Below are 15815 nucleotides of genomic sequence, written 5' to 3'. Positions count from 1 at the left end.
GGATCAGTGTGAAGCTGTTGTAGGAGTAAAAAATCCAGCTATGGTTATTTTCAATTTTTTTCCAGTTACAATCACAACCTTTAAGTTTGCAACTCATTCATCATTTACAGAAAGGTCCACAGGGAAAGAGAACAGGCCTTTGAGATGAGTCTGAAGCTGTACCAGAATGCTTCACCTGGAGACGTCGGCGTTGCTTCAAAACTGTACCCCCAAGACCCTGCTGTGCTGCAAGGTTCCTACCCCTACGAGTCCGCGGTTCAGGAACTGAAGCTTCTGGTTCAAGACTGCTGTCCACAGAGGAAGCTGGAGTGTATTGGTGAGTTGGACTGATGTGAAGTATTTAAAAAAAAAATCCCCACAATCTGAACCCAACCTTTTAATATTGAGACCGTCTCTGGTCGATTAGTCTCCAGGGAACTTTTGTCTTCTTTCAAACGTTGCATTGTTTGTTGTTGTTGTTTGGCTGCAGCCTTTTAGCCTGAGTGGACTCCATGGATTCTGTTTAGATGATGTCCTACTACCCCCTCACATTAAGTGACTTTAGTTCTTTTTCTTCTTCTTTGTTATTTTAGTAGCACTAACCAGCAGCATAAGATAAATAACTACATGAGGTCAGGCTTCCTGATGCCACGTCCAGCCCAAACATTTTAAAATGCCTGGATCGGCACCGATACCGATCATGACGTCCCTTAAACATGGATATATTTGTCTGATTCTACAAGATAACCAGACTCCCTTATGATACGCTTTAATGTCTGCGATGCTGGAGTCAGGACTCAAACTAACCTCCGGCCTCAAAGCTCTTCTTTGAATTTGTTTGTGAACCTGTAGGTGGAGCTCTTTTCTTTATGATGGCATTAATGTCTCACAACACATCTTCTCATCCGTACACAAAACTCTGACTTCTGTAAGGCAGTTTTTATTCAAAATAAAGTGGTTTAACCGTAATGTGACGTTACTGAACATTACTGAATTACCGCTGCTCACTGTTTAACGGCTTCTGTTCTGTTTTATTATAGTTCGGACATTACGCCTGATCTGTGCTTGTGCTGAGGATTACAGGGCTCTTCATGACGGGGATTCTGCTCCCAAAACCGCTGCCATGTGAGTAAATTATCGGCCTTTAGTGTAGTCACGAGGGGGCTGGGTTTAAATAATCGATTTTCAAATTCAGTTTTATCTTTATTGGAAAGGTCCAACATCCCTCAGAAATTTTAGTCCAGTCTTAAGTGAGAACAAGATGAGTCAGAAATCCAAAACTTGACAGAATGACCGGAAAGCTCGTTGGGTTTAAAACCTATGACGACAAAGAGGAGACAAAAGCAAAGACGCAGGAAGGATGAGAAGAAACTTGAGGTAAAATATTGTAGCAGTATCACAAATCTGTAAATATCCCTTTCAAGAATAGAAATCAAAGCTGCAGCGAGTAGTTCTTCTTTATTTTTGATTTTTTTTTACTACATCATTGTTTACAGCACCTCACCCAAATATCAACATTGAGGTAAATCTTTGAACAGTGCCTCAGACGTTTGACAGACGCTGGGAGTTGGAAATACTTTTATCCTGTGGGATTCAGTGGCTCAAACCTGCCAGAATCCCAAAAAGAAAAAGTGGTTGCACAATTAATAAAATAAAATAAAACTTCTCCCCACTGTAACTGAACTGCTGAATGTCTGGACTATTAAGTCAATTCAAGGAGCTTAATTTGAGCCGGAGCATCTGTGTGTGAACTATATGCACAATTCACATCCCCAGCAACACTCAAACACAGGCAACATACAGACACGTAGTAGATAAAAGAACTTGATAAAAATAACTTGCAAAGCACAGTCGAGTGGGAATCATTAAAAAAAAATTGGATTAAAAAGTATCTGATCATCTTTGCAAAAGGCTACGTACAGTACATAGATAATTAAAAGGTTTTAAAGAAGCAGTAGTTTGATAAAATGAATCAGCCATTCATGAGTCCGATGAATGTGAGCGTGAAACTTGACATGACTCTGTTGGTCCTGGAAGTGAGTGACCTGTGTCTCTGGCCTGAGGGGAGTCTGAGGATATCTGGCTTTAGTCTGACAGTGGATGGTTGTTGGTCAGAGCCTGAGAGTCTTCATCAGAGAAAAGAACTTAACAGAGACTTTAGAGCAGATGCTAAAGGTGGTTTTAAAGCAAACGCTAACAGCAGCTAAGTCTAAGTTCTAAGTCATGCTAAAGGCGGCACTAGACCAGGTGCTAATGGTGATGCTAAAGTCTTTACTGTCCACGTTCACACGAAACAAGAACTAATTCAAAGTGCATTTGGCCCAGATTAAAGTGAACTAGTTCATAGTTCACATTTTGTGGTTTTGAATATTGGTCATTCAGTCACTGTGAAATGAAAGGTTCATTTTCATTTTTCAGTGATGTGGTGGATGTCCAGACTTGTTCTTTCTTGCTCTTTTCAGACATGAGTGAACGTGGTTATTTCCTTCAGGCTGAGTGAACTCACGTCTGTGCTCACAGTCGGAAAAATTATGCATTCAGTTCATAGTTCACAAAAATATGAACACGTTCAGTGAACGCTGTTCATGCACAACACAGGCTAACTACAACATCAGTGGTGATGCTAATGGCAGTGCTAACGGCTAGCATGTCAGTTTGTTTCTGCTCATCTAGACCTCTAAAACTACAGCAGGTAGATTTACATGAAATCATAGATCAATGCTTTAAGTGGGTGTTAGCTACCATTAGCAGTGGTTAGCATCTGGGAGTGGCTGGGTGGGGTCTATCTTTCTAGAGCCTCCATGTTCATTTCCATGACCCTGATCTGTGTACACATTTATTTCCAGTTACAATAAGTATAAGTCATGGAAGTCAAATCAAATATACAGTATATCTACTAATTACAGAGTATAGTAAAAACATCCCACACACTCGATAAATGAGAACTTTTATTGAATAGTATTTGGTAAAAGTTGAAATGAGTTTTTAATTCTTAGATATCACGTTTAAATCCAAGATGGTTGGTGTGTTATTCAGCTCTACCAATCTATCAAAAATCACGACAATAACTCGACATCTGTGCGGTTGAGCAACACTTTTAGATTTGCTGGACTATTTTTTGTTCATTTGTAATTTTTGGAGATTTGAAGACGTTTTTGAAGACGTCCGTGGTACTGGACGATCTGCAGGAAGGTGGATGTTGTATATTTACTTATAAAAGTGCAAAATTATGTTTGAATAACATTTATTTGTTCAGTCATATTTTAGTAGTTGACCAAAAGATTAATCAACCGCTGAGAAAAGAGTCTCCACATTAATCGATACAATATTACCTCATTCGTTTGATTCATTAAGTGTTAATTGGGATGAAAAGTCCACTGTTCTGGACCCAAACTACACACAATAATAATTCAGCATAAAAAGTTCCTCACCTACATCGTTCTTATGATGGGGAGGAACAGACTGTTCCAAAAGTCCAGTCCAACATGATTTTAAGGGCTGTTTGCCTTCAGCAGTAGCTGACCTGTCAGGTCTCATCAGCCCTCATTTGGTTCCTGGCCCAGCGGGGGCTGTCCAGGGTCTTATTACCCCCCATGGGGCGCCTCTTCCTGGCCAGGCCCAGAAATGGGTCGTCCTGTCTGATCCTCGGAAGAAAACCCAGACCCCAACAAAGAGGGTTTGGCCAAGAGCAGAAAAGAGATGGAGGAACCCATGGCGATGACAAAAGCTCAGTGGGTCACAGCATCAATGATGGTGAACATAAAGGTCAAATTGTCAAATCGAGTTTGACTGAAAGTTTAAAAAAAACAAATGGATGCAGAGTTATTACTTGTTTTTTATAATTGAGACTGAAAAGACGGCAGCGATGCACGTCTAATGACGATCATTACTACCTACTGCAGCCTTTATCCAGAGTTAATGCTCTGACAATAGTTTGGCATTTATATTATACAAGCAGAGACTTTCAGTAAACAAACAAGATGGCTGACATTTGTTTTCCAAAGTGGGTGGAGATGGAAGTCCCAGAATAGGAGCATTATAGGGTTTGTTATATTCTCAGGCTTAAGTTAAGGTTCGACTCTTTTTAATGGGGCTTAAATCAGTTGACAGGAAACCACCGGGATATGTCACCAGCTCTTAAAGGGTTTTATGTGAGTTTGTAAAAATCCTCTGTTTAGTTTTTTAGTGCAGACGACAAACACAGTATCAAGGAACAAGGAAACCAGGTTCCGTCTCGTGAGAATCGTCTGATATCTTGTCTGGTTTCACACCCTCGTGTCTCTTTTTGCTCGTCTCCTGCTCCATATCTGTCTCCTTTTATTGGCGTCTGGCTGAAGGGATCAAAGACGATGGAGGAGAGGAACTGACCAGCAGAATTAAAGTGTCTAGTTATGCAGAAGAGTTGAAGGATTTCAGTGTTTACTCACAAAAAATCAGTTTTCTGAATCAAGTCGATCTATATTTGAACTTAAATTGGAAAATATGATATCGGTATGATATCGGTTTGAGCACCGTCACGACTAAAAGATGACTGGATTTAAAAAGTCTCACATCAGAGTTAAGGCAGCTTTACTTATACAGCACGTTTCATACACGGAGCAACTCAATGTGCTTTACAATGTGCCGCCTGAGGCCACGCCCCCTGAGGGGCAAGAACATGGGGAAATGTAGCAGTAAATACAGAGAGACCAGGAAAAATGTGGATTATCAGATCAAATTAAGGACAATTGGACTCAACAATGATCTGTATGAACTAGTGTGGATTTGGAAAAGTGGATTAGCATCGGTTTCAATTAGTTTCAGTTAGTTTTAGTTCGTTTCAATTATGATAAATGTAGATAAACAATGCTAATGCTAATGCTAAGACCTTTACTGAGAAGGAACGTTATATTACCTGACACTAAATGTGAACCACAACACCAGGTTTCTGTGTCTGGATTCCAGTTGTTTCTTGTAATGCAACGATCCATTTACTTCTCTTTTCTCCACCTTCTTTTAAATTAATTTTACAATTTAGACACTATTAATCTCAGTGGCCGTAACCACGGAGACTTCACTGGCTGTGACGTCAGGTCCACGCCCTCTATTGTTGTGGAGGAACCTCTGTTATCTGTTGGTAACTCAGTTTACAGCAACTGTGAATCCAGATAGATTCACCTGATGCTTCTCTTGACAACAACAGAGCTTTGAGCTGCAAGTAAATATATATTATATTATATCTGACAGTTTTGACACTACTTTGAAACCATTTAATACGATTGATTTACATTCTGTTTGCTCTCCACAGCGTTGCTATTGCTACGACTGGGCCGAGGTCATATAGCCAGGGACAATTATAGGAACGTGACTAAAGCTATGGTCTGACTAGTTATATCTGTAAGGCACACGCTCTCCATTTAGTTGTCTATGACGGTGTTTTCAGTCAGCGCAGCATCACTTATTAGCCGGCTTCTCTAAACACTCACCTCTCGCTTTTTCACGTCTTCAGGCTGTGATCATCCAGTTGGGAATGAATTTAAGGATCGTATTAAATGCCAAATTAACATTAAAGGTTGTTTTTGTTTCATAAATTTGTCCGATTGAATTTGTGCTCGTTAAAAGATAGAATTAAGATCTGAAGGGCTTAAAAACAGTTCAGAAAAAGCTTTGGTTAAATTGTTATTTTAAACCTGTTTTATGTGCTGGTGACGCCGCCCTTCTGTAATCATCTGTTGGTGAAAGTGACCAGAACATCTGTGCACAAACACCAACGTGTTTTTGGCACTTGTACAGATCCATGGACCGGTGGAAGCTGGCTTCTGTAATCCAGAAAAAACTTTTATCATGAGATCAGAAGTGAAAGTTTTGCCTTTAACCTCTTCTCATTCCAGCCTTTTTGCAAAAAATACCTTTTTAGGACACAACCAAAGTAACCGAACGCTGTTGATTGGTTTTTATCACAAGTGGTTTTGTTCTAGAGGAATCAAAGTTGGTGAAAAAAAGAACAAGTTGTTTGTTTTGAAAAGATGTGTTGAATCCTATAATGACAAAATCGATGAAAATTACACATTACATCATGCAGCATTTACTCAATTCATGGTTCAAAAAGCTGCTGTTGTCCCATAAACCACCAGAGGAATGTGAAAGGGTTAAATACGATTCCAATTTGTTGTTTTTTATTTTTTCTCTGCTCTTGATTGAGTCTTGGTATTGGCCCACGAGTGGCTGCTTTTCTTAGTCCATATAAATATAAGTTTCCTTTCTGCGTGTCGCTGTGACTCATAAAGGGTTCGAGGCTTGACTCACATGCAGTTTGGATCTAATATTCTGCTGACAGAGGAACTGGCTCTATGTCTTATTTACTTTCTATAATTATCTTTTGTCAGCATGTGCTTAATTTTTTTTTTTTTTGGTTTTGTCTAATTTTTCTCTCTCACACGAACATCGTCCTTGTTGCCCTCTTTTTTTTTCTTATTCTTTCTTTCTTTTCCATCTACATCAGCCCTTTGTCCTTGACCTAGTCTGAGTCCGTTGTTGTGCTTTTGTCTTTTCTCTCTTCCATTGTTCACCACTTCTCTCTGTATCCTGTTAATTAAGGAATTTCCCCCTGTTGCCCTTCTCTGTTGACTTATTTCATACTCCACTAAACTGCAGTGCAGCTCAAACCCACAATGGAGCCTAATCTCCTCACTGAGATCAGTATTTATGGAGCGCATTGTGTCCCTGGAATGCAGAGCCTCCAGTTCTCGTGTGAGAGATCGATGTGTGTGTTTACAGTAGTGAACTCGGGAGATTATAATTCACGCTCGCGATCGTGTGAGCATGTGAGGTCCAGCTCGCCGTGGTTACATGAGCTTGTCCACACCTTCCAGGACCTGCAGGAGAAGAGTATCCAGTTGCATGCGGCCGGGTCAGTCGAGGGCCAGCAACCCAATCTTCTCACGCAAACTAGCAAGCCGGCGGTTAGCCCTGCGTGTGAGGCCTGATAAACAAACGGTCACTGTCTGCACACAGGGAAAATGTTATCGGGCTATCATCATCTCCCAAGATGCAATTTGTCCTCCCCAGCTTTATCACTTCCATCCTCGAACACGCATCCCATTACGAACTACATTTGATTTAGTTTCGCCCCCCCACCCCCTGGGAGCTGAAGCCAAACTACTCTGTAAATGTCGCTCTCTATTTTATCTCCTCTATTTATTTACTTTTGCTTGATCTCACCGTCTCCCTCCTTCCTCCTCTTTGTCGTCCAGCGGTGCCGACGACCTGTTGCCCATCCTGTCCTACGTGGCTCTGCGCTGTCACTGTCCTCAGCTGGTGTCTGAATGTGCAGCGTTGGAGGAGTTCATTCATGAAGGGTGAGTCATCATCAGGAAAAACAAGGGTCTCGACACAGAAATTCAAAAATTAGGTTTGGAGTCAAGAAAAATGCATAAATGTTTAATTTTACCAACTATTTTAAAATTAAATTACATTAAAAAATGTTTTTTTTAATTTACTTGCATATCTTTATGAAACTGTCAGGTTAAAGGTTAAATGCTTTCAAATATAAAATGAAACAAGTGCACTGGCCGGTTCATTGGGTTCACTAGTGAAATCTCATGGTGCTCTGCATTAGTTTCCAATAAATGAGAGGCTGTTGAGTTTCATTGTGGAGGCTGTTTTGGTAATAGTGAACTGGCACGTGTTCCTAATATTTACATTTTATTCGGTGGCTAGACGATGGATGGATGGATGGATGGATGGATGGATGGATGGATGGATGGATGGTCGGTCCACAAACTCCATCCTTCACAATAATCATCCAGTTAAATGTTTATTAAAGATGTTATAATATGTACTTTCACTACTGTACCTAAAGTGTATATTAACCTTTGAAGTCACATTGTAATGATGTCTTTCTGTTTTTATAGTTGGTGACAGCAATGCATGCACTTTTGCACCAAATACATAAAAATCATGTCACACATCATAAATCATAAATCTGGTTGTGCATTAAACCGGTTTTAGACGAGCAGGAACAACTTACCTGTTTAAATTACATCAAGGCTTTAAATTCTGCAGAATTAAGGACCTGGCTGCTTTGAGTGACAGGTGCCTTGGGCTCAACTCATTCTTTATCCACTTTTAAATTAGCCAGGAGTTAGCTGGAGTCAGGCTATGGCGATGGGGACACTGAGCTTCAAAACTCACAAAACTTATGGGATGTTAGAGAGTAATGGGCCGTTTTTGACTACTTGTGGTTTTTTCTTTCTATTTCATCTTAAAAACTTGTTCACCTTGTTCCTTGTTTGGTTTCATTCTTTTCACATCTGTGACTTTACACTTATTTTTTCAGACTAAAACCAAACTAAAACCATCAAATCCCAGATTTTTCACTGTGAAAACGTGTTGAACCAACTTTTTTACAACTCACAGTAGAATCTAAATCTAAACTGGACATTTCAAAAACTTATGAACAAATTTAGAAAACAACAAGTTATTTACAACCACTTCCATCAAAAGTCATTTTTTGTCCAACTATTTAGGACCATGTCCAAAACTATCAGGTGTCCAAACAGTAATAATGTCTGAATGTCTCTAAACCGTCTCCTGTCTCCATAGACTGAATATAGCCTCACTGTTCCTTAGCAACCATTGACACATCATTTACTGATTGTTTGATGGATGCATTTTTCCTCTTGCTGGTATTTTCCTTTTCACCGTTGCTCCGTGCACCAAACACGATGACAAAAGCCTCAGTTATTTAGAATAAGTCTAGTTTTACGTCGCCTAGCAACACTATTTAAAAATTGATCTATAGTTTGAAGTTAGCACTTTATACAAACGTTGAAATGGAGGCTTAGTGCGGAGTAGGTTGACACTACGTCCCCTTAAACTGGTCGACTCCAGAGGGTTAAAGCAGTAAAGCTCTGACCTACACAACCTTCCCACCAAACTACACACAAGCAAAGTTAGAGCTACTAAAGGACTAGATATTAGAATCAGGAGTTGGAGGAGCCCAAAACAGAGGAAACAGGAGAATGAATATTGGCGAATATCAGATGCGACAGGTGACAACAAACACCTCTCCAGATGATGCTAATGTTGCTAGCTGTACATAGCAGACGTCGTAACGATATCATTAAAATGATATCATGTTAATATAATTTTTACAAAGTTAAATTATGATAAAACCTCAACGCTAACAGTCTGAATCTTTATCTGGGTCTGTAGCAACCTGAAGCTGTGGTGTTCGTGCTAGCCCTTCTTAATCTCAGAGCTGAATACATCTCGTTCGAATCTAAGATGAGTAGTCATGTGGGACAACTCTGGAGGTTCTGGTGTTGTTCATCTGCATCATATTTGGGTTTTGTAGCGTGTGAGCTCAGACCACACCCAAGACGTCGACTCACTGCCATGAAATCAGCGGGTAGGAAAAGGCAGCCGGTTAGATAGGTCCTGGCCAAGGAATGTCAAGATATTTACGATTTGGGTTTTCTTCACTATAAAAAGTCCCATTTTGTGTTTATGTAGTTCAGTGGGTTGGAAGTGTTGAAGTGAAAGGGCACAGTGATCAGCTGTCAGTTAGTTCCCCAGGCACCGGTCTGACCTTGTTTAGTTTAGTTACTTTAGTTTGTTTAGTCTTTGTTAGATTTATCATTTATCCTCTTGTTTTTCTGCTTCGCTGTGCTCAGCATTTAGTTTCATTCCCTTACATGCACCTCATGTTTTGCAATGTAAGAACCTTGAAACCTGGATGTTACCCAATACTGCAGTTTATACACAAATCAGTTCAGGTATAAATGTTATGAAAGTACAGGGCCTGTAAGTATTCAGAAGGAGTTGCATCAGAAAATGAAGACGAGCTTTCTGTTTCAGTCTCTAGACCCGTCAGTAGATTAAAATAAGTCATTATTAAATGCGTTATTTTCCATAGTTAATAATAATTAATTATAATTAGCTTTAACATCCTGTGGTGACTCTCTTCACATCAACAGTTAATGCAGGCGACTTTGAAGCTGCACATGCACCTAAAAAACGTTTCTTTATCCATTTCTGCTCGTTTGTGTTATTTACTACAACACTTCAGATTCTGTTTGTTTTCCACAACGTTTCGAATCTGGAACCACAACTAAGTTTCCCCTTTTATACATTGTTTTGTGGTGGAAAGTTGTTCTTGATTCTACTCACGCAAAGATCCACAAGGCCCATTAATTAGTTTGGGCGTTGGGCTTTATGTCGTTTAACCGTGTTTAAATATGTCTGGATCTGGCTTGATGTCCTTTTGTACGGATGGTTACTGACACACGGTACCATGACGCTAATGGTGCTGACGCTAACGGTGCTGATGCTAACGGTCGTAACCAGACTGATCTGGATGCTTCATTTGGTGCCAGTGAGTTTTTAATTAGCTTAGCCTCCTTAGCTCTATTGCTGTGACGTCACATCAGTTTTTCTCCTGCATGGATGGAAGTGAACCTTCAAAATGTTTAAGGACAAATGTTCGTCAAAAGTTTTTCTGGACTTCAGCTCTAAAGATGCAGCAAGGAGGTAACACCTGGAATTAGACTGAACATCTGACCACACATAGCATTTTATCAGAAGACCAGAGATGTAGCGTCTCTGGTGCCTGACAGACTCTGTTGTTGGATAAAGTTTGTATGTTTTCATTCTTGAAGCACCAGTTTGGCTCCAGTATCAGATAAAACCTGAACCAGACCCAGACCTGATCCTCTCTCTTTAGAGTCATCGACTGACATTTTTATTTGATATAATCTTCAGAAAATCTTCTGGTCGGTTTTATGTTTAGGTTGTGTTTAAATATCTAAATTCGTAGGGTCTTAATGAGTCAGACTCGTAATTAACAGATTTCATGATCGTCTTTTGTCTTCTCTGCGTCCTAGAGAAGTATTTGGGACTCTGGGCGTCCCTGTCTGTGGTCGGTCTCGTGTCTCGCTCTTGTTAGTCCGAGTTTGTCCAGAGTTGACTCATCTTCCACTTCTGTCTTTCTTTTCTGTCTCAGGAAAGAATGTTTTCTATGTTTACAAAGCGGAGAAACATGTAGCCTAGGTTTGATATGATTCAGATGAAATGAATAAAGTGGAGCTCTGTTCTGTTCTGTTCTGGAACGTTTGGGATATTTCTCCCGTCTTGTTGTTTTCTGAGAACTCGTGCCTCTCTGTTTCAGATATTTGATCGGAGAGGAGGGATACTGCCTGACCTCCATGCAGAGTGCGTTGGCCTACGTCGAGTCGCTGCAGACAGGGGGCGCTCAACTTCCTGCAGACAAGCTCGTTTGAAGAAGGTAAAGTGAATGTGTCATAGTTACATTTCTAACAAAGGTCAGTAAATACAGAGGGTGTTTAATGACAAAGATAATACGCAACAAGTCACAGCTGGAAACATTTTCAGTGCAGGTTATATGGTCTTTACTGCAGCCAACCACCAGGGGGAGCTCTACATGCTCTACAGAGAGAGTCTGTCCAACTCAAATCATGGCGCCATGTTTGCTACATCAGAGGTTAGATTCTACAGTGTAACCCTATGGGGCGGATGTGCTATGTTGAAATAAATGTCTTATATTCGCCATTAATGGGCTTATCAATGTTATTATGAACGTCTGTTAATATGTAAAAGGTCCTCACTTAAATATCCCAGCATCTACTTCCTTTAAATGTCTTAAATGAGCTGTAAAATGCTTTGTAGCATCACCGTTACAAGGTAAAAGGTTGAAATTACTCAGAAAAATTAGAAAAACTATTAAACTAGTCTCACTGTTATTTAGTATTAGCATTATAGCATTAGCATGCTAGCCATAATAACTTAGTAGTAACTGAGGTAAAGTTCCGTGTCAGATAAATGTGTCTATCTACATAAAATATAAATTACATGAACACATGGGTTTCACAGTATATATGACGCTAGCTGCTATTTTTCTAAGCCTTTAGTCTAGATAACTAGCTAGCATATGGCTAGCATAAGGCTAGCATAAGGCTAGGCTAACTTTAAACTTCATTCACTTGTAAAGTGGTGTTTTTGAGATCAAGGTTCACATTAATGATGGTTTGACTTTATTTTTCTATATAAAATCTTAACAAACGTCAAAGAGAGACATTGACATTTACCTCATCACATAATAGAGAGAAACCAGCTGACGTCCAGTTCTTCCTTTTAATCTTCTGCTCCATAACTTTCTCTGTTTTTGTTCACTGGGGAAACGGTGGAGTTTCCTCCGTGTTTTCCTGATCCTGTGCTGGAGCCGTAGGCTGAGCACTGTGGCATATTTTAACTTTTAATTCAGTTTTATTCTCTGTTATTGCCACTTCTCTATGGGTGAATATTGGTTAGATGGATCCAACATGGCGCCCATGAAACACGTGACCAGCTCAGAACCAATCAGCATAGAGGGACAGATCAGACGCTACATTCTCTAGTTAGTCAGACTCTCTCTAATATACGGCTCTGTTTAGAGGAGCTGTCATCCAGATGGAGAGTTACTGATGATAACTCTTTTTTCATCAGCTCGTCTTTTCTTGTCCGTCTCATTCCCAGTAAAACCACGTCCTCCGTTCTGTGTCGTAGGCTGATGCACCAACGGTTCATCCCCTGCTCGTCGCTGCACTTCAGAGAAGCAACAGACCAAACCTGCAGCTTCCAAACCAGCGTCGCCTCCAACCACAAGTCAGATCCTGGGTTGGGACCAAGATGGGCTTTTCCTGTGACTTCAGACTTAACCAACACTGGACTTTGGACTCGGCTTTAAACGCCCAAACTGCTCTGGACGTCAGAAATAACCGGTCCAAGCATTTCCTGATGCCTTCAGACTTTAACTTGCTCATTTTTTTTGCAGCACTTTGCACGTCATCAACTGAATGCAACATAGCGAACGTCTCCCTGCAGGGACGGTCTTAATTTTTTTTATTTATTTGTTTTTTCCTTATGACCCATTTTAAACAGGACTGGTAGAGGATAATTTGTCTTTTAGGATGTGGTTAGTAAGAGACGTACGGGTCAGACCAACATCAGAAAGTGAATAAACTGCAGCTCTGTCCTGTACGTCTTTACAAAACTAAGCTGCTACTTTTACCAAATGCAGGCTCGTGAGCAGCTTTCATTTCTTTTCATCGTGCTCCCAGACAGGTCGATATGTTTCAGTCAGATTAGCAGAAGCTTTTGGTTTGATTTCTTCCTTCGTTCCTCCAGAAACCAAACGTGAATCTGCAGCCAGGTTGTTTGACTGGACTGAAAAGGACTCGGCTGCAGCAGATCATTTTTAAAAGTCAAATCTGAGAGAAAACGAGGGAACGTGTCCGTTAAATAATCTCCTCTTTCACTGAGGTGTTGAGTGAAGGCACTGCTGGTCTGGACCGAGAATTTGTCTTTCTTTTTTTTAATGAATGCACGTTTATAAATCAGTACTGTGAGTTAATGTGGGTGTGTCATTTTGTTTCCTCCAAGTTTTGTTTTCTTGCAATCCACAGAATTAAAAATGCACTTTGGGTGTGGAGGCGTTCAGGGAGCGAGCTTCACTGGATGGTGGCGTTGAGTTCAGGCGGAGACAGACTTGCAGGAGAAGGAGGAGAAGGTGGAGGAGCTCAGGAGGGAGATCTGAGGGAAGTTTGAGGTAGTGTTTAATGTTGCACACAGGCCGAGCCACAGGGACTGCAGGCACATATGGAATCTATAATTTTTCTCTCTTACCTGCATATGATTTTAATTTTTTTTTTATGCAAATATTCAAACTTCCTACAGTTACCTCAGAGCAAACATCCGTTTATATAAGGGACCTCGTTTTGTCGTGTTTACTTTTATTTTTTTCTGTAGTAATGTTTTAAATACATGCAGACATCAGAGTGAGAGTCACTGGAATTTATTATTTTTATTTTTTTTAGCCCGATATCTGCAGTCGACTACGAACTAGAAACAGCTGAAATCTGAGAACGAATTTAAAGTCGTGGTGCGTTTACGTGTCTGGATTAAACTCCGACATGTGAGACTTGCACCACGGTAGCAATGAAGTGCGTTTTTTAAACAGAAATGTAAACCAGTAGCTCAGGATTAGTTGAATAAATCACAGCGCGCTTCAGCAGACAAGAAGAGTTGAAATAAAATGTGCAGAAAAACAAAGCCTCCACCAAAACCTTCAGCAAATAATTTTATTTGTTTGCTTGAATTTACTATTTAAAATATATATTTTTAATTTTCTTCAGGTCCAATAAATGAGAAAAAAATTTCTCCATAGCTTTTTTTTTGGTTGTTGTTTTTATTTGTTCCCACCAAAAACACTTAATAAATATTTATGTAATTATTGACAATAAAATGGCCGCTACGCTGATATGTGACATGATGTATTGTTTTTATTCTGGAACCTGTGACGTAGAGAGATGAGTCAAAAAAGAGAACAGAGACACTTGGAACATTTAAGCTTTTTCTTTTTCTTCTAATAAACCAGTTGAACACTGGAAACAGGAAGATGAAGCTGAACTTTGTTAGTCGCTCACGTCTGAGTGGCTGCTGCTCTTCTTCGTCTTCGTCTTCTTCTTCTTCTTCTTCTTTGTCTTCGTCTTCTTCTTCTTCTTCTTCGTCTTCTTCTTCCACTACTACTTCTTCTTCACAGGTGTCAAACAACAGAGAGTCTAATGTGGCCCATGGCAAGATGATGAATTTACAATTTGAAGAGTCCTCAGAGTTAAAAGACAAGAACCAAAACTGTAACAGGACAACAGACGTCCATGGAACAAAGATCATGAAGGAGGAATAATGAGAAGAGGAAGAAGAACGGGGGGTTGAAGAAAAGGTGTGAGGAGAGAGAATGAGAGGAAGAGGAGAAACGAGAAGAGCAAGTTGAGACTAAGATGAGACGGAGAGGATAAAAAGAAGGAAGAACAAGAAGAAGAGTAATGTGAAGAGGAAGGAGGAGGAGGACGAAGAACAGACTGATTAACCTGGTGGATCAGATCTGATGAACTTTAACGGTTCTAAGTCCTGGTTCTCCTCCAGATGTAGTGACTCTGTTTTCACTCCCAGAGACGCAACAAACCACCAGAAACCACGAAGGACATGAAGTTACCACGAAGTTACCATAAAGGACCATAAAGTTACCATGAAGTGACCGTGAAGTGAACATGAAGAACCATAAAGGACCATGAAGGACCATGAAGTTACCATAAAGTGAACATGAAGAACCATGAAGTTACCACAAAGTGACCATGAAGGACCACACTGCTCCATCTCAACCATTCGGTTTTTCAGAAACTCAAACTCTGGTCTCGCTGCTCTCACGAAGCTCCACGCTGCAAAGATTACGCCTCGTTTTTTCATTTTTTTTTTTTTCCATGTGGTTTGGAATTTCGATCCCTCTCGTCCCCAAACGCCCCAGAATTTAATCAAGAGCAGAGCAGCTGCTAAAAGCGCTGCAGCGCTCCACGTCACCACATCATTAAAGTCTGTCATCGGGACCAGGACTAGAGGAGTCTGACCTGTTCTTTCCACAAAAAAACAAGAAGCCGAGGGTTAAAGATCACTGCAGCTAAATGAATGAGATGGAAACAGGTTCTTAAAACGTTTAACATGAGCAGATTTAAACAAAATATACAAATAAGAAAGAAAAGAGGACGATCGTAACTAAAACCAAGTTTAACCTCTTAAAAATGAACTAAAGGTAGAAAACGTCTAGACGTCGACCCACAGGACAAACAAAACACGAGCAGGACGGCATTCAGGACAACAATGTCCCCTCTGAGGCTGTTTATTTAAGGGACGCGCTGCCCCCAATAACAGATAAAGGGGTTCGTAGCGGGGGGGTCGGAGCTGGAGCTTGTGAACGGGGCAAAGAGTCACGCTAGGCTCCAGGAATATGTGTCAAACCCAGAGGA

General features: G+C 40.4%; 1 protein-coding gene across 4 annotated transcripts in view; it reads left to right on the top strand.

The window, feature by feature from the left end:
• The window catches only part of vps9d1 (VPS9 domain containing 1), a 29604-nt gene extending 15322 nt beyond the window's left edge, over positions 1-14282 (top strand). The window contains exons 13-17 of one of the 4 annotated variants that reach the window (XM_047596718.1): positions 111-316; positions 1020-1104; positions 7212-7316; positions 11129-11282; positions 12493-14282. In XM_047596718.1, the coding sequence (XP_047452674.1) occupies positions 111-316; positions 1020-1104; positions 7212-7316; positions 11129-11240 (508 nt within the window). In that variant the 3' untranslated portion in view covers positions 11241-11282; positions 12493-14282. The remainder of the gene's footprint in view (positions 1-110; positions 317-1019; positions 1105-7211; positions 7317-11128; positions 11283-12492) is intronic. The other 3 variants (XM_047596717.1, XM_047596715.1, XM_047596716.1) reach the window with 3 other exon arrangements.
• The last annotated feature ends 1533 nt before the right edge of the window (positions 14283-15815 follow it).

The sequence above is a fragment of the Mugil cephalus genome, chromosome 10, assembly GCF_022458985.1.
Source record: "Mugil cephalus isolate CIBA_MC_2020 chromosome 10, CIBA_Mcephalus_1.1, whole genome shotgun sequence".
NCBI classification, from domain to species: Eukaryota; Metazoa; Chordata; class Actinopteri; order Mugiliformes; family Mugilidae; genus Mugil; species Mugil cephalus.
This window is presented reverse-complemented; position numbering and strand designations above follow the sequence as displayed.